Below are 26,220 nucleotides of genomic sequence, written 5' to 3'. Positions count from 1 at the left end.
ATTTAGTGAGATGAGCATACTATTTTTCTCCTTTAATCTGTTTATATGGCAAATTACAGTCAACAGTTTTACATGTCAAATCATCTTTGCATGGCTAAGATAAATCCAACTTGGTCATAATGGAGTATCCTTCTTATAAATTTCCACATTCAACTTTTCAATGTTCTTTAGAATTTTTGCCTCTATGCTAAATTGGTCTATAATGATCCTTTCTCATACTATTCTTATCAAATTTTGAGGTTTATGATAGTTTCATACAATAAGTTGGGAATATTCCCTCTTCTACATTTTGAAACAGATGTATAAGACTGGAGTTATTTATTCCTTCAGTAAAATTCTGGGTCTGGATTCTCTTTTAGGGAAGATTTTAAACTATGGAATTAAAATATTTTGTGACAATAGAGCTACCTAAATATTTTATTTTTCTTGAGCCAGTTTCAGCAAATTCTGATTTGTTCATTTCACCTACGTTTTCATATTTATGTGCAAAATTTTTCATAATAGTCCCTTCTCTTTTATTGTTTGCAATGTATTTAGTTATAGCTCCTTTTCACTCCTTTATTTTTATTTTGTTTTTAAAGTAAGTCTTGCCAAAGGTTTGATAATTTTATTAATCTATAAAGAGAGTCAAATTTTGGCTTTCTTGATTCTCTGTATTAAATATCTGTGTTCTGTTTCACTAATTTCCTTCTACTTTTTTCCCTTTATTACACTAGTCTTTTTCTAGCTTCTTTTTTTTTTTTTTTTTAATGTGCTTTTTTTTTTTCTTTTTTTTTTAAGTTTATTTATTTATTTTTTTAATTAGTTTCTGCTTTATAACAAAGTGAATCAGTCATACATATACATCTGTTCCCACATCCCTTCCCTCATGCATCTCCCTCCCTCCCACCCTCCCCATCCCACCCCTCCAGGCGGTCACAAAGCACCGAGCTGATCTCCCTGTGCTCTGCGGCTGCTTCCCACTATCTATCTACCTTACGTTTGGTAGTGTATATATGTCCATGCCTCTCTTTCGCTTTGTCACAGTTTACCCTTCCCCCCCCCCATATCCTCAAGTCCATTCTCAAGTAGGTCTGTGTCTTTATTCCCGTTTTGCCCCTAGGTTTTTCTAGCTTCTTAAGTTGAACACTTAGCTTATAAATTTTCATCTTTTTTAAAAAATATATAACCATTTAAGGTCAAATCCTGACTCTCTGGGTTGAACTTCTGCTTGCTACCTGTGTGACCCTGGGCAACTTAATTTACTCCTACGTGAAATGTGAACAAATAATAGGACCTACCTCATCGGGTTAATATTAAGGATTAAATAAATTGATATAAGTAAAACATTTAGAACAGTGCCAGTCACAGATAAAGCCTTTAATAAATCCTAACTATTATTAGTATATCTTGATTTATGAATTAGAAAATAGTTATTGACTCCTGATATGGACTATGGGGAATCTGCTCATTTACACTATCCCCTATCTCCTCTCCATTTTCCAGTGTTTTGTTATAATTTAAAAATAGACTTATTCTACTATTTCATTTTCATAAACATTTGACAACATTCTGCAACGCAATTTTTCTCCAAGTTTTTATTTTGAAAACTTTCAGATCTACAAAAAATTTGACTAAGTTGAAGACGCTGATGCTTTCACCCCTAGAACTTCATCATTATTCTACGTAACTACGGTGTCAATGTCAGTACCAAACTAAAGAAATTTAACAGTGACATAATAACCTTAATACAGAATTCATACTCAAAAGATGTTCCCTCCCAATAGTGTAAATACTGTCCTTAATAACAGCTTTTTTTTTGGCTCCATAATCCAATCAAGGACCATACACTTCATTTCATTATTGTGAGAAGATTTCCTCCATCTTTTACGAGATTCACATTTTTAGAGTGTGGGTTAGTCAGCTATTTTACAGACCAAACCACAATTTGAGTTTGTCTAATTATTTCCTTACACTTATACAGATGAAATATTTTTGGCAAAAATAGTATAGAAGTGATGTCTTTAAAAAAAGAAAAAAAAGAAGTGATGTGTCTTTTTCAGTGCATCATATCAGGAGACACATAATGTCAGCTTCTGCCATTTGGGTAATGTTAAATTTGACTGCTTGGTTGAGGATGGTTTACCAGTTTCTGGCCTGAGTATTTTCTTTGCTCTTTATTGCCATTTCTAGATGATTATTTCTTCTTACTCTTACAAACTCCATCTTTTTCTGAGGCTCAGAATAACATCCAGCAGTACCACCCTCCCATTCCTCTTTATTGTCATCTATGGATCACCTGGTCACTGATCCTCATTCATTCATTTTCATTATTCTTCCAGTCTTTGACATCAATGTAGATGACCCCATCAAAACCTCAACTCAGACTGATCTCCTCAAACACGGGGAGGGGGAAATGTAAGCCTGGACGAAGTGAGAGAGTGGCATGGACATACGTACACTACCAAATGTAAAATAGATAGCTAGTGGGAAGCAGCTGCATGGCACAGGGAGATCAGCTCAGTGCTTTGTGACCACCTAGAGGGGTGGGATAGGGAGGGTGGGAGGGAGACGCAAGAGGGAGGAGAAATGGGGATGTATGTATAGCTGATTCATATATAGGTGGTTATGCAGCAGAAACTAACACACCACTGTAAAGCAATTATACTCCAATAAAGATGTTAAAAAAAAAAAAAAGAAAGGTAGGGATTGAAACAGTAACCTGGGAAATATCAGTCAAGTAACAACTAAGAGCATGTGGTTTATTTGATGCTGAGTTGAAAACTGTAAGAACTGGTGTCCAGGGTGCTGATAGGACTTGAGCAGCTCTGCTAAGTCATTCTAAGTGACCAGAAACTATGAATTCAAAAGCATTCTCAATGTTCATTCTTGGGGCTAAACATATGTATTTCAGCACACTGGAGGAAAATTTTCCAAGTGAATATTATACAGAAAAGAAGGCTTAATTATCCCTTGGCACTGTTCCTTTCCTGCCTCAGAATTATTGAAAAAAATACTGAAAAACACAAAGAGGATTTATGTAAATGTAAGTATCTGACAATAGATCTTCTGTATAGATAGCTTTATAAAACATAATTATAATAAAGTATATATGGTTTAAGAAAGTTATAAAGTTTAAGAGCATCACAGTAGGAGGATTATAACTTTCTACTGTGATAAAATCCATCGAAAATATAACTTCCCATTTTAACTAAAAAAAGAAAAAACAAAACAACTGATCTCCTCAACAATGATTTTTTTTACTCCGTTTAATCCATTTGCATTATTATACCCTGAATCTTGTCATCATCACAAAGAGAACTACCACTGATCAGTATCCCATTTTCCAAACGTAAGTTCTTATCCTTCAAGCTTTTCTTATATATGGTACATCCATTTCAACAGGTTTCCAACCTCACTGAGACCTCCATTCTGTTGACCCCATCATCCTCTCTTTTTTCATCAGCACCCCTTCCTCTCTGCATATCCCTTCATGTCCAGTACATATTTCAGAGTTCATGTTTATCACAGTTACTCTGTTAAGATCTGTAGCTCCCTTGTTCCTCCCTCTCTGCCCATGTCTATTAAAACCTCAAACCCGTACGAATCTATTAACCTATGTCATCATCCTTTTCCACGCTTACACGTAAACAGCTGAACTTTGGTGGGGAAAAAAAAGACACAATTAGGCCTGCTGTTTTCTACTTAAATTCATGAACTCCAACTTCAAATAGGCTTTCAACATTGCTCAGGACACCTACTGTGTTCCTCTATTAAGCTTGCACTCCCCACCCCCACTAAGATGTGTATTTCATGCCTACTTTTCACTCCTGAAATTTCCCAATCTTCCATTCATTCTTTTCACTACCAGCCAATAATCTTGCCTCATTAAGCCAGACTGGAATTCCCTCATCTTTCCATCTCAAAAACAATAAAACTTCCTGCATCTGCATCCATCTCCTTCTAGTCTAGTTTGAGTTATTCCATGTCCTCAACCACCCATGAAGACTCCTTGTAATGATCCAACTTGCTTCTGATTTTAGGTTTTGAAGCTATCAACTTCCTACTCTCCACCAACAAATTTAACTGACTTCACACCTATCTTATCCCCATATGTTACACTGGAAGTATTCTTTTTCTCTTGTCCTTCAATCTATGCTCCAGATTATATCTTAGTCTGCTTCCTTGGGACTTTGCTCCATCAATTATCACTACTTTATACGGTCAATCTCAATCTCTCACTTTCCTCCTCCTTCCCTTCCTCTCTCTTCTACTTAAGTCTTGTCTTTCTTTTCTTTCTGCCTTTTTTTGATTTAAAAAATAGCCTTTACTTAAAAGAATAAATTACATGGAATCAGAAGTTTTCCTAAAACCTGGGATACATGGTTTTCTGCTGTTTTTTGACTAATTTCTTTCTACTTTTTTCTCATAAACTCTATATACCAATACTAACTCTAAATGCTGTATATTTTCTGACTGAGAACATTCAAAACCATTCATTCATTCGACAAGTGTGTATTGCCATACATGATGTTCCATGCACTGTTCTAGGTGCTGGGAATTCAGCAACGAAATATTTGGCTTAAGCCTGGCAATCATCTTTAAGACACTGAGATGGATAAGGTTAGTTACCTAAAAAGCTTAATTTTCTCCACTTCCATTCTCCTGTCCTAACAGAAACTATCCATTCCTCATGTATCCATATGCTGCACAAAAAGGTGATACCACTTTCAAGGGTGGTCCTAATTATTATTTTATTTTTCAACTTTATTAAAGTATAATTGGTAAATAAAAACTGTACATATTTAAGGTATACAATTTGCTGGCTCAATACACATATACACTGTGAAATGATCACCATAATCAAGCTAATTAACATATTCATTTCCTCATAGTTACCATTCCCTCCTTCCCCCCACTCCTTCTCTTCTTCTCTCCCCCCTTCCTTTCTTTCCCCTTTCTTTCCTTTCTTTCCTCCCTCCCTCCCTTCCTCTCTTTTCCTCTCCCTTCCTTCCTCCCTCCCTCCCTCCCTTCCTTCCTTCCTTCCTCTCTCCCTTTCTGTGGGAGAATGTTTAAGATATATACTCTTAACAATACTGCATTGTATAGTTGAAATTTTCTAATTATAGTCACCATGCTGTGCAGTGGGTTTCACAACTTATCCATCTTGCATAACTGAAACTTTGTATCCTTTGTCATCTTTCCTAAACAAACAAAAAGTTTTCCTCATGCTCTCTTTTCACTCTCCTAAAGAGTTGTTTACACGCACTCCACCCCTCCTCAGCTTCCATTCATTCCTGATCTGCTGTAATCCAGCCTCTGCTGGTCACTCAACTGAGATGGCACTTTCAGAAAGGTCTTTAAAGGTCTCCTTGTTGACAATTCAATGGATACTTCTCAGTACTAAGTTAACTGACTGCTCTGTATCATTTCCAATGACTACAGAAAGCCTCTTTTCTTGCTTTCTGTAACAACACTCGGTCTCCTGACCACTCTGACAGTATAGGTTTCATTCCCTTTTACATTCCTAAATTGCCTCTGATGAAACCTCAACAAGCAGTGAAAGGTTGGAAAGCAGGAGGCAGAAGGAAGAAAGGAAAACAAGAGACAAGAATAACCTGCTAGCCTGTGGAGAATCAAATGCTAACTCGAAGAATCAGACTTCTGTGTGTGAGTACAGTCCACAAATATCATCAAACTGCACTGTATACTTGAAGAAAACACTTAGGTTTACATTTCTGTGTGATCTGCAGCAAAAGTTCTAAGACCAGATAATCTGGCCATTCATGCTATAACCAAAAAGGCAAGGATGATACCATCTTTCCAACTGCCCTACCTTTGCTTAGGTAACAAATGAGCTCTACTTATGTTCTCATCTTCACTGGGTATATATATGTAATTGCCCTATTGCCATCCATTTTAGTACTGAGTAGAATACAGTCAAAATTCTACTAGGGTCAGCAAGTGGTAAATATAAAGCAACTTTCTTTAAACTAAATTAAAATAGGAATTCATTGAATGTTTTAAAATATTCTTTGTGCTATCATGACAAAGTGAACTACTTATTTATAAATATGATTTAAACAGTTTTATCTGTGGTGCAAGCGTATCTAAATATGAGGCCTGATAACTAGACAAAACTAAAGCTGCACCTGCATTATTGGTTAAGATTTTTCTTAAAGAAAAATCTTATAGCAGTATTAGGAAGCAGCCTGATATACACATGACATAACCTTGCACTAGATTTCAGAAGGTATACGTTTTACTTTAAACAATAATTTCAGTGATATGGGTAAATAATTTAATCTCACGCTCCCTTAGTTTCCCTTTTAATTGAATGAGTAATCATCCCATCAGTTAGCCCAACTCACAGGGATGTTGTACGGGAACCAGGAAATATTTCTCAGTGTCTTGGGCTCCTCATGAGAAAGGTTACTCTGGGCAACGCTACTGATTCCTGGCATTAGACTCAAACAGGCAGTGAGACAGCAGAAGGATACTCAAGCAAGCAGAAAGAAAAGTGTCTGTACTGTATATGTTATTTCAAACAAGGATATTTAGATAAATGCAAAGAATAGTCTAGTTTTTTAAAAAAGAAAACAGTAAAGTAACTCAAAGAAAAGGAGCTAGATATTAGAAAATAACCTTAAGTAAGAGGAAGAGGTTGTTGAGACAGCTTAGCAGAGACAAAAGGCACTGAAGAACAGAGTCATCCATATTCCCACACTGTAAGATAAGGCAGATAAAAAGCCAATTAAACTATGTACAGATTTAGAAAAAAATAATGTAGGGAAGATAACTTGGCTGGTTTGTCTGTCCATCAAGGACAAATTATTTGGTTTTCTTTAAATTTTTTTTCTACAGAATATATGCTCGTGTAGAATGTATTATTGACATTATTCACCTCAAACTTCCCTTTCTTAACTGAAGCCACCGTGGTTTCTTTTACCATTCTGTTTACTCTATGGTTGGTGTAACATTATTCTAAATAAGTTAGCAAAATGAAAGTCACATGAAGAGACAGAGAGCTGCCTGAAAAGCTTCGTAATACGTTATGCTCTAAAAACTTCATGCTTCATTAGCAAGGGAGTAACTGAAACTAGTCCCAAATTCTAATCATGTGCCATTACTCTGGTTGCTAGCTTTTAATATTTTCTTTCACGGGCATGGCTTCAGTATACAACTAACACTGCACAGAATGATAAGCATATGGTATACGTTTTGGACATCTGTTCTGCCACTGCAGCAAATAATGAATCATGAATCTACTTTTCATGCAAAATTTTTAGTGCCAAATTATGCTTTGGATTTCATTGGTTATGGCATTATTTCACAAAGGTTAATTAAATTGTAAAAAAAAAAAAAGAATTTAGTGTGTTAAAAGAGCCTCTACAACCTGGACTATTTAAAATTTTCCATATTTCCCATTTTCAAATTTGCCTAAGATCATTCTGGCTGAGATCTAATACTGACAAATCTAATCTAATCTAATCCTAATACTGACAAAGGTAATTATTTTTTAAATGTATAGATGCCAATAAAAACAGTCATCAAAAACTGGAAACTATGGTAAATTATATGTTTATTTACACGACTTAATGTTTATAATACACAGAGAACATTAAAAACAATCCTGCAATTCTGGTATAGCTCAAATTATAAAAAAAATTATGAAATGTACTACATATAACAATAATGGCTTCAGTTATTCGTTTAATTAAATCAAAATAAGGAAGGTAAAAGGCAGCTAACTAAAAATGAATATAATAGAAGATAAATACCTTTAGTTGATTGTTAAACGAATCCATTTCTGATAGCTTAGATGCAGTTTCTTTTTCAAGAGCATCTAATTGTTCTTTAAGTCTTTGGCATAATTCTTCCTTTTCTAATGATTTTTTATGAAGTAAACCGACTCCTAAATCTGAAATACAAACATCATACAGTTTACATTTGGTAGAAGTTCCTGTCATTACCAGTAATTAACATTTATTGTCTGGTCAAATTGGTATAACTAGAGAGCCAAAGGCTATACACACATAAGGTGGATCAACTCAAGGGAAAGAACAATCAGCAGTCATTTCCCCTTTTCGGATCATGTCTTGGAAGATCCTCACATGGAAATGTTATAAGCATTGGTTCTGTACTCAAAAGAACTAGAACTTGAAGTGACGCTCCATTCTGGGTAAGGTGCTTCACCAATCTGATCTGCAGGCTCTCCTATTCAATGGGCATTATATCACCCACCTCATATATGGGGTGATGATATAAAGCCATTAGTACAGAGTCTGGCCCATAGTAAATACTCAATTAATAGCACCTATTGTTAAAGTAGCTTTCTATTTATTCTCAGTGCTCCCAAGAATAGGGGAATATTCACTACAAGGACTCAATAAATATTACTAACTGGATCACTCAGTGGTGTTATTTTAGGAGGTAGGAACAGAGAGCTTCATTTTATATGACCTTTTCTTACACATTTAGGCAAGGATGAAAAAACTGGATGGAAATATATGATGCAGATTACATTTCAGTAAATTAAGACAGCAATCTTACCATCTATTTAAATACAGCTGACCCTTGAACAACGATTGGAGGGTGGCCCTCTGCTCTGTTGAAAATCCAAGTATAACTTGCAGTTGGCCCTCAGCATACGTGGGTGCAGTTCCTCCATATCCACAGTTCTAAGTCCTTGGATTCAACAACCATGGATCTGTGTAGTACTGTAGTATTTACTTATTGAAAAAAATCTGCATAGAAGTGGACCTGTGCAGTTCAAACCCACGTTGTTCAACGGTCAACTGTACATATTTTAAAACTTTATTGTATTTTTTAAAGTACAGAAATCTAGTACAAAATTCAAATAAAATGAAGCATATAGAGTAAAAAGTAAAAAAGTCTCTCTTCATCTCAACTCCTACCCACCTCTTAGGTACCTGATATGTGCATATTCAGCATTTCCATGGGGCTTTAATGGGATCGCGCTGTCTACACTGCTTGGCAACTTCTTTTAAATTTAATAACACGTCTCACCATTAAAGACATCTAGATCTAGTTCATTCTTTAAAATTGCTCCCTGGTAGTCCACATTATGGCTATTCCGTAATTTATGTAACTGTTCCCTTTTTGATTGCCATTTAGGTTGTTTCTGATCTTCTACTATTAAATAAAAATGCTGCCATAAACATACTTGTATGTACATTTTAACGCACACATGGAAGTTTTTAAAAGGCTAGGAGGTGAAAGAATTGCTATGTAAAAGGATGTGCACACTTTAAATTTGGACAGAAACTGCCAAACTGCCCTTCCAAAAAGCTGTACCAACAACGACACCAAATTACCTGTTTCTGCATATCCCTATCACCAGATACTATCACTCATTTTTCTTTCTTTTTTTTAAAACATCTTTATTGGAGTATAATTGCTTTACAAAGGTGTGTTAGTTTCTGCTTTACAACAAAGTGAATCAGTTATACATATACATATGTTCCCATATCTCTTCTCTCTTGCGTCTCCCTCCCTCCCACCCTCCCTATCCCACCCCCTAGGTGGTCACAAAGCACCGAGCTGATCTCCCTGTGCTATGTGGCTGCTTCCCACTGGCTATTTTACATTTGGTAGTGTATATATGTCCATGCCACTCTCTCACTTTGTCCCAGCTTACCCTTCCCCCTCCCCGTGTCCTCAAGTCCATTCTCTACATCTGCATCTGCGTCTTTATTCCTGTCCTGCCCCTAGGTTCTTCAGAACCATTTTTTTTTTAGATTCCATATATATATGTGTTAGCATATGGTATTTGTTTTCTCTTTCTGACTTGCTTCACTCTGTATGACAGACTCTGGGTCCACCCACCTCACTACAAATAACTCAATTTCATTTCTTTTTATGGCTGGGTAATATTCCATTGTATATATGTGCCACATCTTCTTTATCCATTCATCTGTCGATGGACACTTAGGTTGCTTCCATGTCCTGGCTATTGTAAATAGAGCTGCAGTGAACATTGTGGTACATGACTCTTTTTGAATTATGGTTTTCTCAGGGTATATGCCCAGTAGTGGGATTGCTGGGTCATATGGTAATTTTATTTTTAGTTTTTTAAGGAACCTCCATACTGTTCTCCATAGTGGCTGCATCAATTTACATTCCCACCAACAGTGCAAGAGGGCTCCCTTTTCTCCACATCCTCTCCAGCATTTATTGTTTGTAGATTTTTTGATGATGGCCATTCTGACTGGTGTGAGCTGATACCTCATTGTAGTTTTGATTTGTATTTCTCTAATATTAGTGATGTTGAGCATCCCTTCATGTGTTTGTTGGCAATCTGTATATCTTCTTTGGAGAAATGTCTATTTAGGTCTTCTGCCCATTTTTGGATTGGGTTGTTTGTTTTTTTGATATTGAGCTGCATGAGCTGCTTGTAAATTTTTGAGATTGTATCACTCATTTTTCATTTTTGCTAACTGGCAAAAAAATTCTTATTGTCATTTAAATTTGTATTTTCTTGACAACTACTGAAATCAGATAAACATCTATTTATATGGCCATCTACTTACATTTATCAGCCATCATCTTGAATTGTCTCATCTCAACCTTTGCTGGCTTTTCCCTCCTATTGGCTTGTCTTAGTTTCTGATTTGTAGAAGCTCTAAATACTTGTTGTATCATATATATTTCAATTTTTTTTTTACTATTTATGACATCTTTCATCATGAAAATTTTTTTCATTTTTATTTCATCGTAAACTAAATATTTTCCTTCATAGCTCTATGTATTGTTTGAAGAGACTTTTCTGACACCAAGATTATAAAAATGTTTTCCTCTGTAACATTTTTTTCTAGAGTTATATTTTATGTTTAGCCTCCCACTTTACCTAGAATTTATATCTGCATAAAGTGAGGTAAAGAGCTTCTTCACCCCCCTTTCAACTATCCCTCAAATCAATTAATGAAGAGATAGTAACTATCGAAAGCCCATCCCTTCCCCACTGATGTTAAATGCCAACTTTATCTAATCCTAAATTGCCATATATATATATATATATATATATATATAAATGGGCTTGTTTCTAGACTCTCTATTTAGTTCCAGTGTTCTGTTTCTATTTTGGATCAATAATACATTATTTTAGGTACTATACCTTTCAAAACTCATGTTTCGGTAAACGATAGGGCTAGACTCCTCCCCCCACCAATGTTTTTTCTTTTTAAGTCTTGGCTCATGATGTGTATTTTCTCTTCTAGGTTAATTTGTGAATTATCTGTCAAGTTTCATCTAAGGAAACCTGAATAAAACTGAATATGTGGATGAATTAGTAGAGAACTAAATAATAACATCTTTAAAATATTGAGCAAGTTCATTCAGGAATATAATACGTATCTACTTATCCAGGAATCTTTTATGTCAATCAGTAAAGTTTTATGGCTGTGCATTTCTTCTTTGTTCATTTAACAATGAGAATGCTGATATGAATGAGATCTTTTTCCCCCTTATTTTCTAAATAAATACTTTTGATATACAGTAAAGTTGCTGATTTTTATATGCTGATTTTGTATCCAGGCACCTTGTTAAATTGTCTTATAATTCTAACAGTTTTCCAGTATTTCAATAAATATTTAATCATTAAATTACACATCTGCTATATGCAAGGCCTTGCACTTTGTTCAATGGTAGGTAAAAGTGAAGGATAAGGCATGGGTCCTATTCTAGTCAAGGTGGGAGACAAGCAAGGGGAAAAATAACAGTAAAAGAATATTCATTCTTAGTATTGAAAATGAGCATGAGTAAAAATGGATGCTTTCATACTGAATGTGATCATATCACATCTACGAGCACTGTGTTAGGTAACTGAAAGAGGCAACATGGTAGTGTGGTGGGCTTTAGGAGTCAGACACACAAGAATTTGAGACCTACTATTACATGATCTTGGGTAATTACTTATTCTCTGTGAACCTCAGTTTTCCCAAGCTGCACAATGGAAATAACGACGACTACTTTACAGGGCTGTTGTAAAGATGAAAGGAAATAATGCATGAAAACTGCCTAGCATGGTGCTTGGCACATGCCTGATAATCTTAAATGGTTACTATTATGGACAGAGGAATCTAAGGGATACTGGGTACTTTGCAAACTCCAAATAAAAGCTTCCTATTCTAAACTGGACTACAGCAAAGATTAATAAATTTAGAAAAGCTAAATTGGATCACATTCCACAGAGAAAGAGTAGCTCTACCAGGCCCCTAATAAGACATATTCTACATTCTCTTCACAATCCAAATACTAACAATGAAGATGACAATATATTTTCTACCCTGCACAGATCAGGAGTGCTGCCTTATCCTGCTTCTGGAATGCCTGTGAGGGGTAAGGTAGGAGCTGATACACTTCGAACAGCCAAGAAAAGCATCCTGTGCATGGAAGATTGTCTGAGACGAGACATCAGTGGAAGGTGGGAGACATAATAAGAGTAGTTCACAAGATCAAATTTTCTATTCCTGGTATTCCTTCGATGTAAAGGGACCTTTACTAGAACAACAGTCCCAGCTTCTTTCTAACTCTTAAATACTTGGTGAGATCAAGATAAGGACCCGGGTGTACACAGCCCTATACCTTTCCTATCCCTTGCTTTCTTGAGGTTGAAGTGCCTACAGGAATCTGCATTCTTTTTTGTTCATGCACCCAGTGTCTTACAGGGGCAGCTGTACTGCTCAGATAAGCCATGCTGTCTAACATCAGCTTTATTAATAATGAGGTGATACTCTGGTCTCTCATGTCTTGCTCCTTTGCCTTATTTCTTAATTTGTTCAGAATTTGGGCAAAGAAGAGGGATGAACCTATTTATTGGCCCGCCTAAAAAACCAAAAGTGTAATAAAGAGCCCTAGAATGAAAAAACTGACAGATACTCAGTGGGAGACATTTAGGATACTTTAGCTAGTTCTAACACATAGGCAGAGTTACTTTTCTTTAAATAAATCTTTCTTCTGCTACATTGTTATTGGCATGCTACCCAATGTAGAGATTTTTTTTTTCTTCAGTTTCCTGGTTGAGACTTGAATCAAGAGAAATGTTATATTCTCATAAATTACACTGGAATATTTTGTTCCACAGGTGTCAGAGGGGCAAGGTGGTAAAATTCTTTACATGAATCACAAAGTTAGATGATATAAAAGGTCTGGGAAGAGTGTACCAGTCTGCTTAGGCCTATCACTGCTGTACACTATCACCCTAGAATCCAACAGGTTTGGCTCCATAGAAAAGTCCCCTCACGAACAGTTCTTTACAATTAGTGCAGGATTTTGCCAAAATGCACAAATAGTCTTGTGTTCAAGCCAAACTGAGGCTTAACTGTAATGTAACATTTAAGTTTAACTGTAATGTAACATTTTATTTGATTGATATTTGAAATATATAAATAAAAATGGTATCAAGACAGGAAGTCAGACCACAATTGTTATTTTTTTATTTTTTTATTTTTTGCTTTATAACAAATTTAATCAGTTATACATATACATATGTTCCCATATCCCCTCCCTTTTGCGTCTCCCTCCCACCCTCCCTATCCCACCCCTCCAGGCGGTCACAAAGCACCGAGCTGATCTCCCTGTGCTATGCGGCTGCTTCCCACTAGCTATCTACCTTACGTTTGGTAGTGTATATATGTCCATGCCGCTCTTTCACTTTGTCACAGCTTACCCTTCCCCCCCCCCATATCCTCAAGCCCATTCTCTAGTAGGTTTGTGTCTTTATTCCTGTCTTACCCCTAAGTTCTTCATGACATTTCTTTTTTTCTTAAATTCCATATATATGTGTCAGCATACAGTATTTGTCTTTCTCTTTCTGACTTACTTCACTCTGTATGACAGACTCTAGGTCCATCCACCTCATTACAAATAGCTCAATTTCGTTTCTTTTTATGGCTGAGTAATATTCCATTGTATATATGTGCCACATCTTCTTTACCCATTCATCTGATGATGGACACTTAGGTTGTTTCCATCTCCGGGCTATTGTAAATAGGGCTGCTATGAACATTTTGGTACATGTCTCTTTTTGAATTATGGTTTTCTCAGGGTATATGCCCAGTAGTGGGATTGCTGGGTCATATGGTAGTTCTATTTGTAGTTTTTTAAGGAACCTCCATACCGTTCTCCATAGTGGCTGTACCAATTCACATTCCCACCAGCAGTGCAAGAGTGTTCCCTTTTTTCCACACCCTCTCCAGCATTTATTGTTTCTAGATTTTTTGATAATGGCCATTCTGACTGGTGTGAGATGATATCTCATTGTAGTTTTGATTTGCATTTCTCTAATGAGCAAAGATGTTGAGCATCCTTTCATGTGTTTGTTGGCAGTCTGTATATCTTCTGTGGAGAAATGTCTATTTAGGTCTTCTGCCCATTTTTGGATTGGGTTGTTTGTTTTTTTGTTATTGAGCTGCATGAGCTGCTTATAAATTTTGGAGATTAATCCTTTGTCACTTGCTTCATTTACAAATATTTTCTCCCATTCTGAGGGTTGTCTTTTGGTCCTGTTTATGGTTTCCTTTGCTGTGCAAAAGCTTTTAAGTTTCATTACGTCCCATGTGTTTATTTTTGTCTTTATTTCCATTTCTCTAGGAGGTGGGTCAAAAAGGATCTTGCTGTGATTTATGTCATACAGTGTTCTGCATATGTTTTCCTCTAAGAGTTTGATAGTGTCTGGCTTTACATTTAGGTCTTTAATCCATTTTGAGCTTATTTTTGTGTATGGTGTTAGGGAGTGATCTAATCTCATACTTTTACATGTGCCTATCCAGTTTTCCCAGCACCACTTATTGAAGAGACTGTCCTTTCTCCACTGTACATTCCTGCCTCCTTTATCAAAGATAAGGTGACCATATGTCCGTGGGTTTATCTCTGGGCTTTCTATCCTGTTCCATTGATCTATCTTTCTGTTTTTGTGCCAGTACCATACTGTCTTGATTACTGTAGCTTTGTAGTATAGTCTGAAGTCAGGGAGCCTGATTCCTCCAGCTCCATTTTTTGTTCTCAAGATTGCTTTGGCTATTCGGGGTCTTTTGTGTTTCCATACAAATTGTGAAATTTTTTGTTCTAGTTCTGTGAAAAATGCCAGTGGTAGTTTGATAGGGATTGCATTGAATCTGTAGATTGCTTTGGGTAGTAGAGTCATTTTCACAATGTTGATTCTTCCAATCCAAGAACATGGTACATCTCTCCATCTATTTGTATCATCTTTAATTTTTTTCATCAGTGTCTTATAATTTTCTTCATACAGGTCTTTTGTCTCCTTAGGTAGGTTTATTCCTAGATATTTTATTCTTTTTGTTGCAGGGGTAAATGGGAGTGTTTTCTTGATTTCACTTTCAGATTTTTCATCATTAGTATATAGGAATGCCAGAGATTTCTGTGCATTAATTTTGTATCCTGCTACTTTACCAAATTCATTGATTAGCTCTATTAGCTTTCTGGTAGCATCTTTAGGATTCTCTATGTATAGTATCATGTCATCTGCAAACAGTGACAGCTTTACTTCTTCTTTTCCGATTTGGATTCCTTTTATTTCCTTTTCTTCTCTGATTGCTATGGCTAAAACTTCCAAAACTATGTTGAATAAGAGTGGTGAGAGTGGGCAACCTTGTCTTGTTCCTGATCTTAGTGGAAATGGTTTCAGTTTTTCACCATTGAGGACGATGCTGGCTGTGGGTTTGTCATATATGGCCTTTATTATGTTGAGGAAAGTTTCCTCTATGCCTACTTTCTGCAGGGTTTTTATCATAAATGGGTGTTGAATTTTGTCGAAAGCTTTCTCTGCATCTATTGAGATGATCATATGGTTTTTCTCCTTCAATTTGTTAATATGGTGTATCACGTTGATTGATTTGCGTATATTGAAGAATCCTTGCATTCCTGGAATAAACCCCACTTGATCATGGTGTATGATCCTTTTAATGTGCTGTTGGATTCTGTTTGCTAGTATTTTGGTGAGGATTTTTGCATCTATGTTCATCAGTGATATTGGCCTGTAGTTTTCTTTCTTTGTGACATCCTTGTCTGGTTTTGGTATCAAGGTGATGGTGGCCTCGTAGAATGAGTTTGGGAGTGTTCCTCCCTCTGCTATATTTTGGAAGAGTTTGAGAAGGATAGGTGTTAGCTCTTCTCTAAATGCTTGATAGAATTCACCTGTGAAGCCATTTGGTCCTGGGCTTTTGTTTGTTGGAAGATTTTTTATCACAGTTTCAATTTCAGTGCTTGTGATTGGTCTGTTCATATTTTCTATTTCTTCCTGATTCAGTCTTGGCAGGTTGTGCATTTCTAAGAATTTGTCCATTTCTTCCAGGCTGTCCATTTTATTGGCATAGAGTTGCTTGTAGTAATCTCTCATGACCTTTTGTATTTCTGCAGTGTCAGTTGTTACTTCTCCTTTTTCATTTCTAATTCTATTGATTTGAGTCTTCTCCCTTTTTTTCTTGATGAGTCTGGCTAATGGTTTATCAATTTTGTTTATCTTCTCCAAGAACCAGCTTTTAGTTTTATTGATCTTTGCTATCGTTTCCTTCATTTCTTTTTCATTTATTTCTGATCTGATTTTTATGATTTCTTTCCTTCTGCTAACTTTGGGATGTTTTTGTTCTTCTTTCTCTAATTGCTTTAGGTGCAAGGTTAGGTTGTTTATTTGAGATGTTTCCTGTTTCTTAAGGTGGGATTGTATTGCTATAAACTTCCCTCTTAGAACTGCTTTTGCTGCATCCCATAGGTTTTGGGTCGTCGTGTCTCCATTGTCATTTGTTTCTAGGTATTTTTTAATTTCCCCTTTGATTTCTTCAGTGATCACTTCGTTATTAAGTAGTGTATTGTTTAGCCTCCATGTGTTTGTATTTTTTACAGCTCTTTTCCTGTAATTGATATCTAGTCTCATAGCATTGTGGTCGGATACAATTTCAATTTTCTTAAATTTACCAAGGCTTGATTTGTGACCCAAGATATGATCTATCCTGGAGAATGTTCCATGAGCACTTGAGAAAAATGTGTATTCTGTTGTTTTTGGATGGAATGTCCTATAAATATCAATTAAGTCCATCTTGTTTAATGTATCATTTAAAGCTTGTGTTTCCTTATTTATTTTCATTTTGGATGATCTGTCCATTGGTGAAAGTGGGGTGTTAAAGTCCCCTACTATGATTGTGTTACTGTCGATTTCTCCTTTTATGGCTGTTAGTATTTGCCTTATGTATTGAGGTGCTCCTATGTTGGGTGCATAAATATTTACAATTGTTATATCTTCTTCTTGGATCGATCCCTTGATCATTAGGTAGTGTCCTTCTTTGTCTCTTCTAGTAGTCTTTATTTTAAAGTCTATTTTGTCTGATATGAGAATTGCTACTCCAGCTTTCTTTTGGTTTCCATTTGCATGGAATATCTTTTTCCATCCCCTTACTTTCAGTCTGTATGTGTCTCTAGGTCTGAAGTGGGTCTCTTGTAGACAGCATATATATGGGTCTTGTTTTTGTATCCATTCAGCCAATCTGTGTCTTTTGGTGGGAGCATTTAGTCCATTTACATTTAAGGTAATTGTCGATATGTATGTTCCTATTCCCATTTTCTTAACTGTTTTGGGTTCGTTATTGTAGGTCTTTTCCTTCTGTTGTGTTTCTTGCCTAGAGAGGTTCCTTTAGCATTTGTTGTAAAGCTGGTTTGGTGGTGCTGAACTCTCTCAGCTTTTGCTTGTCTGTAAACGTTTTAATTTCTCCATCAAATATGAATGAGATCCTTGCTGGGTAGAGTAATCTTGGTTGCAGGTTTTTCTCCTTCATCACTTTAATTATGTCCTGCCACTCCCTTCTGGCTTGTAGAGTTTCTGCTGATAGATCAGCTGTTATCCTGATGGGGATTCCCTTGTGTTATTTGTTGTTTTTGCCTTGCTGCTTTTAATATGATTTCTTTGTGTTTAATTTTTGACAGTTTGATTAATATGTGTCTTGGCGTATTTCTCCTTGGATTTATTCTGTATGGGACTCTCTGTGCCTCCTGGACTTGATTAACTATTTCCTTTCCCATATTAGGGAAGTTTTCAACTATAATCTCTTCAAATATTTTCTCAGTCCCTTTCTTTTTCTCTTCTTCTTCTGGAACCCCTATAATTCGAATGTTGGTGCGTTTAATGTTGTCCCAGAGGTCTCTGAGACTGTCCTCTGTTCTTTTCATTCTTTTTTCTTTATTTTGCTCTGCAGCAGTTATTTCCACTATTTTATCTTCCAGGTCACTTCTCCGTTCTTCTGCCTCAGTTATTCTGCTATTGATCCCATCTAAAGTATTTTTTATTTCATTTATTGTGTTTTTAATCGATGCTTGATTCATCTTTAGTTCTTCTAGGTCCTTGTTAACTGTTTCTTGCATTTTGTCTACTCTATTTCCAAGATTTTGGATCTGGGAAATAGAATCTTGGATCATCTTTACCATCATTATTCTGAATTCTTTTTCAGGTAGACTGCCTATTACCTCTTCATTTGTTAGGTCTGGTGGGTTTTTATCTTGCTCCTTCTCCTGCTGTGTGTTTTTCTGTCTTCTCATTTTGCTTATGTTACTGTGTTTGGGGTCTCCTTTTTGCAGGCTGCAGGTTCGTAGTTACCGTTGTTTTTGGTGTCTGTCCCCAGTGGCTAAGGTTGGTTTAGTGGGTTGTGTAGGCTTCCTGGTGGAGGGGACTAGTGCCTGTGGTCTGGTGGGTGAGGCTGGATCTTGTCTTTCTGGTGGGCAGGTCCACGTCTGGTGGTGTGTTTTGGGGTGTCTGTGGACTTTTTATGATTTTAGGCAGCCTCTCTGCTAATGGGTGGCGTTGTGTTCCTGTCTTGCTAGTTGTTTGGCATAGGGTGTCCAGCACTGTAGCTTGCTGGTCGTTGAGTGAAGCTGGGTGCTGGTGTTGAGATGGAGATCTCTGGAAGATTTTCGCCGTCTGATATTATGTGGAGCTGGGAGGTCTCTTGTGGACCAGCGTCCTGAAGTTGGCTCTCCCACCTCAGAGGCACAGCACTGACTCCTGGCTCCTCAATTTGGGATGATTTGTTGTCCATTCATGTATTCCACAGATGCAGGGTACATCAAGTTGATTGTGGAGCTTTAATCCGCTGCTTCTGAGGCTGCTGGGAGACGTTTCCCTTTCTCTTCTTTGTTCTCACAGCTCCTGGGTCTCAGCTTTGGATTTGGCCCCGCCTCTGCGTGTAGGTCGCAGGAGGGCGTCTGTTCTTCGCTCAGACAGGACGGGGTTAAAGGAGCAGCCTCTTCGGGGACTCTGGCTCACTCAGACCGGGCGGGAGGGAGGGGCACGGAGTGCGGGGCGAGCCTGCAGCAGCAGAGGTCGGCGTGACGTTGCACCAGCCCGAGGCACGCCGTACGTTCTCCCAGGGAAGCCGCCCCTGGATCCCGGGACCCCGGCAGTGGCGGGCTGCACAGGATCCCGGAAGGGCGGTGTGGACAGTGACCTGCGCTCGCACACAGGCTTCTTGGCGGCGGCAGCAGCAGCCCCAGCGTCCCACGCCCGTCACTGGGCTCCGCGCTTTCAGTCGTGACTCGCGCCCATCTGTGGAGCCCCTTTAAGCAGCGCTCTTAATCCCCTCTCCTCGCGCATCCAGGAAACCAAGAGGGAAGAAAAAGTCTCTTGCCTCTTTGGCAGCTCCAGAGTTTTCCCGGACTCCCTGCCGGCTAGCTGTGGCTCATTAGCCCCCTTCCGGCTGAGTTCTCGCCGCCAGCCCCAGTCCTCTCCCTGCGCTCTGACCGAAGCCCGAGCCTCAGCTTCCAGCGCCGCCGGGGCGAGCAGACAAGCCTCTCGGGCTGGTGAGTGCCGCTCAGCACCGATCCTCTGTGCGGGAATCTCTCCGTTTTGCCCTACCCAGGTATGTGGGGAGTTTCTTGCCTTTTGGGAGGTCTGGGGTCTTCTGCCAGCGTTCAGTAGGTGTTCTGTAGGAGTTGTTCCACATGTAGCTGTATTTCTGGTGTATCCGTGGGGAGGACGGTGATCTCCGCGTCTTACTCTTCCGCCATCTTACCCGGAAGTCCACAATTGTTATTTTATTTCTATTTACATTTTATTGCTAAAAATGCTCCAACATGAGGTAATATTTTTCACATTATTTTAAAAACTTTAACTATAGACAAAAAATGTTATTTATAACAGAATAATGCTATTTTAAAATGCAACAGAATATAACTGATACATTCAGAAAAGAATACAAGAGACAAAACAAACCTTAGAGACTTACCAGGTGTGTTACTGAGCTGCATATTTTTAATTCTTTCATTTAATAATTGCTTCTCTGGCACCAAATAGATAAGCTTATTTTGATATTCCTTATAAAAAGAAAAAGAAACTCTTTAATGTTGTCTAAGAATTTTCTAAAAATGTAAAAACATGATTTAATCACTCTTGAAACTTAGTATAGGAATAATACATAGAATGATATGTAAATTGCTTACAACTTATGGATAAACTAAAATGGAATTAAATGATGTATTTATTTATTAAAGACTTAAAACTCAAAGTGGTAAATGCCCAGATATTGTATAAATATTAAGCAGAATTTAACCAGGTGTTAAGCACAGTTTTAGGGAGTCCATGAGATTCCTGATATTATACAAGATTGTGTGTATCCACATACCTTTAGGAAGAACGTCTGTCAGAGGCTCAAAGGGGTTCATGACACCAAAAGTGAAAACCACTCTATTAGGAAGAATTACTAATAACTGCTCACGTTTAAGGACAATTCAGCAGCAAAGGACTTACCTGAAGTTCCTGTTGAAGCTGCCTGATTTCCATAATTTCCAGGTCACACTGCTTATCCAGAACTTCCAGCTCAGTCTTTTGAGTTTGCTTCCTGAGTCGGACGTCTTGAAGTCTGCTTGAGATCTGCTGATGTTTGCCATTCTATAGGAAGAGAAACATATGGTAACATAAAATGCTAATAGGAAATGTTCTTATCAAGAGAACAATATTTTTATTTAAATTTTAAATGTCATTTATCATTTATACTCAGTCTAAGATAAATGTCTAAAACCAAGTTAACTCAAGAGAGTTATTAGCAGGAAACGTACTGCTGTGAGTGTTAAGAGCCTATTATGTGAAGATGAGAAAGCACAAACATAACACACTGAATTTTTTTTTCTGAACTCAGCATTTAGGCACTAATTCATAATATTAAAATATAAACAATCTCTTAGAATAATAAGGAGGAATAAGTGTGTGCATATGACAATTAGCATTACATTCTCTGAACTTCTTTTTCTATCCTCAATGCTGCCATCTAATTCAACAGTGTACAGGAGGGTCTTTTGGGGCCACACTACTCTTCTCCTATACCAATATTCCTTTCCCCTTGTTCTGAGAATAAAAAAAAAAAAAACAGGGCTTCCCTGGTGGCGCAGTGGTTGAGAGTCCGCCTGCCGATGCAGGGGACACGGGTTCGTGCCCCGGTTCGGGAAGATCCCACATGCTGTGGAGCGGCTGGGCCCGTGAGCCATGGCCGCTGAGCCTGGCGTCCGGAGCCTGTGCTCCACAAGGGGAGAGGCCACAACAGTGAGAGGCCCACATACAGCCAAAAAAAAAAAAAAAAAAAAAAAAAAAAAAAACAGAACAAAAAACAGCAGAGATTCTCAATGGAAGCTAATAAGAAGGGTGAGGTGTTATGAGCTGAACTGTGTCCCCCACAATTTATATGTTGAAGTCCTAACCCTCAGTAACCTCAGAATATGACTGCGTTTGGAGATAGGACATTTAAAGAGGTAATTAAGATTAAATGAAGTCTTATGGGTGGGCCCTACTCCAATCTGACTGGTGTCCTTATAAGGAGAGAACATTTAGACACGATAGAGACAGCAGAGATGCACAGGCAGAGAAAAGACCACATGAGGACATGGCGAAAGGCTGCCACCTGCAAGTCAAGGAGAGAAGCCTCAGAAGAAATCAAACATGCTGACACCTTGATCTTGGACTTCCAGCCTCCAGAACTGTGATAAAAATTGCCACCTGGTCTGTGGTATTTTGTTATGGCAGCCTTAGCAAATAAAGTGGGGTGAGGAAAAATGAGGCTCCTGGTTAAAAATCGCCAACAATGAAAGTTTTTACTGAAAAGTATGTTTCATATTTGAGAAATACACGCTGAAGGGAATATGCTGTGTCCACCCTGGATATCATGTTATTATCTTCAGCAAATATAAGTATAGGCCCTGGACCTTTCCAGACTCTGCACATTAATCTGTGCTACTGCTTGGTGTGTTACCCCAGTTCTTGGGGGAAAAACAATCAAAAGGTTTCCTCCCATTGTATTTTTAAGGAAAAACACACAGTCAAGATAACGGTTCAGACAGATACCCAAGTAGCTACACAAAGAAGTTAAAGTTTTTAGGACTGTCCTGTAGTACTATGGCATGATTAACAACTGTGGTATGCTTTCCTATTCATTTGAAGGCATAAAATAGTACCTTTCTGATGAAAGATATTGTGATTTTTTAAAAAATGTAATTCATCAACCAAATAAAACATTAGACTACAATTAAACAAGATGTAAATATGGCTCTACTACATAGCTACACATGCATTTTCTGCAAAACCTTACTGTATTATCAGGTCAGGCTTAGGGGATTACAGGGTCGTAGTAGAATAGTATGCCTTACTCAGACCCTTTCTATATTCTCACTTTGCATTTCAAGCAGTCTTTTAACAGGTACTCTGACATCTGATATATAAAAACTGATAAGCATAATGGGCAATATTAGTTAACAACCATAGTCTTTTAGAACTGAAAGGAATCCTAAGAGATTATTTAGGTCAGCAGTTTCCAATCATTTTTTCTTTTTAGCAGTAGAATCCTTTTTTCCAAGCAAATTTTAGATAAAACTCCAATAAAAGTACAGCAGATAAATGTGGTGATTCTCTGTTGTGAAACGTGGGACGAAGAAGTGGGGAGAGGAGACGCTGTCCTAGCGCCTAGGCTCTCCTCTCCCACCTCCGCAGACCACCTTCCAGAGACCAGTTTGAAAACTGAAAATCACAGAACCAGCACAAACTTTTATTTTATAGACACGCAAAGTGAGGCACAGAGAAGGGAGATGTCTTGCCCAAGAGTACCTTGTTTATCCACATCTGAACTAAGACCACAACAGAATTCTCAGCATTTCGAGTCACTATCCTTTTTTAGTAAACTATACTGTCTAAACTGTTAAAAAGCACATATGAAAATATGACTATTTAATTACATTAAAACATAACATATTCATGAGGTAGATTTAAAAAACAATAATATTTTTCAACAGGTAACTCTAAGTATCATTCAGATAAATTTCACTTAAACCTATAGCCATACCAGTGCTTCCAACTCGAGATGAAGGCTTTTCTTTTTAGAGTTTAATCTGACAATTTCTTCCTGTTCTCTATTCCTTCGATTGAGAAGCTCCTGTCTACGAATTCTCTCCCATTCTAAACGACGTTGTCTTTCAAGTTCCTGTTTTGCTGCCTGAAAATAATGAATTAAAGTTAATTTTTAAATTAACAATTTTGCCTCATTCAAAAACTGATGGAATGACAAAGTACAGATGAGGCAGCATTTAGCACTTAGTGGGCTTGAGTTTCTAAGGGTAACTGGGCAAACCTAGTTTTATCAATGGGCCTAAACTAAAGACTTCCACAAAAGCAAATTCATCCACCAGACTTTCTGATTGCTTCATAGGGCCATCCTCTTGCTGTAGTTACTTTTCCCTTAATAAACAAAAAGATGACTTCAGGGCTTCCCTGGTGGCGCAGTGGTTGAGAGTCCACCTGCCGATGCGGGGACACGGGTTCATGCCCCGGTCCGGGAAGATCCCACATGCCGCAGAGCGGCTGGGCCCGTGAGCCATGGCCGCTGGGCCTGCATGTCCGGAGCCTGTGCTCCGCGATGGGAGAGGCCACAACAGTGAGAGGCCCGCGTACCGCAAAAAAAAAAAAAAGGATGACTTCATAAATGCAAATGTTAGTAGGAATAACTGTACCTTTATTCTGTCATCAGGGAAGAAAAAAATTTTATTTACCTTATTTCAGTGCCACTGTAATTTACTGTGGTCCATGCACAGCCCTTGAAAACACAGCCAGGCCTCCCAGGGACCCCACACAGCACCAGTTTTCCCAAGGACCTGCGCAAGCCCACTCTCGTGATCCCTCTCAAGGCCTTCAACTCCCCAAGCTCTTCTCTCTGCCTCTCCAATTACTTGGCCTTTTACTCTGGATCCTAAGCTTTCTTTCGTTTAATGACCTGATCACACTGACTTCTTCCTCTGGCTCCTCACTCAACTCAGCTTTGCAACCAATCTGGCACTGACTGAGGTATCACCTGCAGACATGCTTTCTCTACCAGCTGTCAGCCCTGAAACCCCTCACAAGCAAGGACCCTCTATCTCTCCACAGGAGAAGGAAGATTCAGATTCGTACAGGGTAAGAATGAACGAATGATGCTGAGAAAAAGCACAACAAAAATTACCATTTTTTATCAAATGAAATGTAGCCACTTACTAAATGAAATGATTTTCCTGGGAAATAAAATAACTTAAAAAAATAACCTCTCGTCTTTCTATCTCTTTTCTCCTTTCTTCCTCCCGTTGTCTCTCCAATTCCCTCTGCTTCTCCAAGCGTTTTTCTAATTCCAGTTGTTTCTTCCATTCTTGCTCTTGTAACTCTCTCTGTTTCCGTTCCCACTCTTCCTTTTCTTTCTGGGCTTTGCGCTCTGCCTCCCTCTGCTGCTGCTCCATCATGGCCTGGCGTCGCTTCTCCAGTTCCATGTTCCCCCGCTCATAGTTGGCTTTCCGCTTGTCCTCGAACGTAACTAGATAAGGTATATTGTAAGCATTCTTCAACATCAAGCCTAATGATCCTGTAATCTAGCTTCAACGTCCTCATGCCTCGTGATCACGTGACTGCTCCTTCTCTGTGGATACTTCTCCGAAGGATAATTTTAACTCAAATGTAAATAGTAAAATATTTACTTTCTTATAAGAATTCATTTTTGGAAAACAAATCTCTAAGTTTGAGTCCATCCAAGAGAAAAATAATTTTACTATTCCTGCCAATGAAAATACTTTTCATTTTTTTTCTCAGCATTTTCTTCAAGGATAACCAAAGTTGTATGGCTATATATTTGTTATATTTGGTATATGTCATTAACTTTTTAATATTTTAAAATATCTACACATGTACTTTTTCAACCAGTATTTAAACTTTTTTTAAAGCTCAAGATTTCGTTACAAAGCTTGCTATAATGATTTTTCCAAAAGTGGGAGAAACACTTTAACTAGGACACCTAATACATACACTCTTGCCAAATATACACACCTGTCTCTTCCTCTCAGTTTTGACTATCTTAATTTTACTGATGTTGAAATCCATCCCATTCATCAAATAGTTTCTCGTACAGCATATAAAATATTAAGAATTTAAAAATTCTAAATATTCATTTATATTTCATGGTAAAATTTAAGAGAACTCACAATAAACATACAACTTGGACACTCGATGTTACCTGGTAATTTTTTCTGAGGTTCCTCTTCTTGTATTTTCTGGTATGAAGGCAGAGTTCCATTAATGGAATCAATTTGCTTTCCTCCTCTAAGAAAAGCAAACAACAAATAAATTTAGCATCATGTGATCTGAGAATTTTTAGACAAGACTATATAGACTACCACTGACTAGAGCAATTTAATATTAGAATGTAATTAAAGATATTTAAAATATAGTGTGGTCTATAGTTACACTGTACAGCAGTATATGGATTATCAAGCCAGAGAGATGTGGATTCAAGTCATGGTTCAGCCAGTTGCTATTCTTGGGTAAATTTATTCTCAATCTCTTTACTCATCAGTTTCCTTATCTATAATATGGTGAAAATACACACCTACTTCTAATATCTATTCTCTCTCCGTGTAACTCATTAAATACCAAAATCAAATGGCAATGTAAATGTTTGATTTTCCACGAAACTAGAGCAGAGGCCTCAGGAAATCCCAAAGTAATAATCATGTCTGCCAAACATGATCGAAACAACACCCCTTCATCTACAGAGGCACTCACCTAAAAGACGGAGGGACAAGCTCCGGAGGTAAAGTCAGTGGCAATGGCTGTCCAGCTTTGGCCATATCAGTGAGGTGCATTGCAAGGATAAACTCCTCAGCTTTTAGCTGCCCATCACCATCAATGTCAGCCAGAGTCCTAAGGAAAATATGAAAATTCACAACTTA

General features: G+C 37.7%; 1 protein-coding gene across 8 annotated transcripts in view; it reads right to left on the bottom strand.

Moving 5' to 3' along the window:
- Window positions 1-26,220, bottom strand: part of ITSN2 (intersectin 2) — a 172,642-nt gene that overhangs the window by 85,523 nt on the left and 60,899 nt on the right. For all 8 annotated transcript variants that reach the window (XM_081254768.1, XM_081254770.1, XM_081254767.1 and 5 more), the window contains 7 exons: window positions 26,054-26,191; window positions 25,506-25,591; window positions 24,550-24,812; window positions 23,322-23,471; window positions 20,747-20,887; window positions 20,226-20,313; window positions 7,761-7,900 (listed from right to left, as the gene is read on the bottom strand). In XM_081254768.1, coding sequence (XP_081110894.1) covers window positions 7,761-7,900; window positions 20,226-20,313; window positions 20,747-20,887; window positions 23,322-23,471; window positions 24,550-24,812; window positions 25,506-25,591; window positions 26,054-26,191 — 1,006 coding nt within the window. The remainder of the gene's footprint in view (window positions 1-7,760; window positions 7,901-20,225; window positions 20,314-20,746; window positions 20,888-23,321; window positions 23,472-24,549; window positions 24,813-25,505; window positions 25,592-26,053; window positions 26,192-26,220) is intronic.

Source organism: Mesoplodon bidens, assembly GCF_964165515.1.
Source record: "Mesoplodon bidens genome assembly, chromosome: 14".
NCBI classification, from domain to species: Eukaryota; Metazoa; Chordata; class Mammalia; order Artiodactyla; family Ziphiidae; genus Mesoplodon; species Mesoplodon bidens.
This window is presented reverse-complemented; position numbering and strand designations above follow the sequence as displayed.